General features: G+C 53.6%; 2 protein-coding genes across 2 annotated transcripts; both read right to left on the bottom strand.

Moving 5' to 3' along the window:
- Nucleotides 1-428: 428 nt before the first annotated feature.
- On the bottom strand, nt 429-758 carry QBC33DRAFT_435210 (uncharacterized protein; the record flags this gene model as incomplete). Its single annotated transcript, XM_060424168.1, has 1 exon — nt 429-758. A coding segment is annotated over one exon (330 nt), but the record flags the coding sequence as incomplete, so codon positions are not given.
- A 27-nt stretch (nt 759-785) lies between these two features.
- Nucleotides 786-1070, bottom strand: QBC33DRAFT_463079 (uncharacterized protein; the record flags this gene model as incomplete). Its single annotated transcript, XM_060425113.1, has 1 exon — nt 786-1070. A coding segment is annotated over one exon (285 nt), but the record flags the coding sequence as incomplete, so codon positions are not given.
- Nucleotides 1071-1093: the final 23 nt, after the last annotated feature.

The raw sequence follows: 1093 nt of genomic DNA, 5'->3' as shown, positions 1-1093 counted from the left end.
GTAGAAGCAGGTGAGGGCATTCCCACAGGTGCTGGGGCTGGGGCTGGAGGCTTCTTCCACTTCTTCTTGATATTCAACACCATATTCTTGTTGATATGGAAGATACAGAGCTGCTGCTGTATAGTATCTCCATACACCTCTGTTAGGGCTGTCTTGACGTTTGCTTCCCAGTCTGTAATAAAGACTCCAGGACAGGTAGCATCAACGCGAGCCCGAAGCGCCTCAAAACGTTGAATCAACCACCTGTATCCCTCTTCGCGCTCATTGTCGATGAATCCAAAGCAGGCAGTGAAGGTCTGGTTGGTATTGGCAACCCCAGTGACCTGGAAGAGTGGGAGCCGGTATTTGTTGGTCTTGTACGTATTGTCTGCTTGTAAGACCCAGGGGAACCGCTTCCACTGTTGTTCGCACCAAGGAAACGTCCAGAAAAGACCAACGATACGACCAGAGCCATCAGAATCGTATAGCACTTCATGCTTGATACCCTCCTCTTCAAAGCTTCGGATAACTGACTGGGTAGGGGTGTAGCCATCGCGGGCTTCTTTCTTCTGGTGCGCGCGGAGGTTCTCGAGGTCCTTGTTGGTAAATACAGCTTCGGGATACTGGCTGCGAATGATGCGGGCAACATCGCGACTTTGTACGGCTGGGCTGGCAGTGGTGATCTGGGCAACGCTCTTCTTTTGATCTTCTGTGAAGCCGCGGTAGGCAACATGCTCGTCAACGCTAGTCGAGGCTTCATGGTTCTGGTGTTGATCCTCCCCTTCCTTGATCGTCAAGATGAACTTCTAGTCTGTCTTGAACGAGGCAGCAGCGTGGGCCTTCCAGCTACAGTCAACCTTGGATGTGGAAGTGGTCCGGGAGTGCCCTCTTGGCCCACGAGGCCTTCCTCGATCGCAGTACCAGTCAACCTGGGTTGGGACCTTGCCCTCGCCTTGAACAATTTCGCGATACTTCGAAGAACGCGTCCGGGATATGGCAAAGCCGTGGACCTTAGCCCAGTCTTTCAGATCGGCCTCAAGGGCGTTGAGGGTCTCGTACGGCTGCCACAATCGGTGGCTAGGCGGCGGGTTCAAAAGCGCCTCGCTAGGTAGTC

Source organism: Phialemonium atrogriseum (genome assembly GCF_030411735.1).
Source record: "Phialemonium atrogriseum strain 8032-3 unplaced genomic scaffold QBC33scaffold_82, whole genome shotgun sequence".
Taxonomy (NCBI): Eukaryota; Fungi; Ascomycota; class Sordariomycetes; order Cephalothecales; family Cephalothecaceae; genus Phialemonium; species Phialemonium atrogriseum.
Note: the sequence above shows the minus strand (reverse complement) of the source record. Positions and strands in the feature narration are given on the sequence as shown.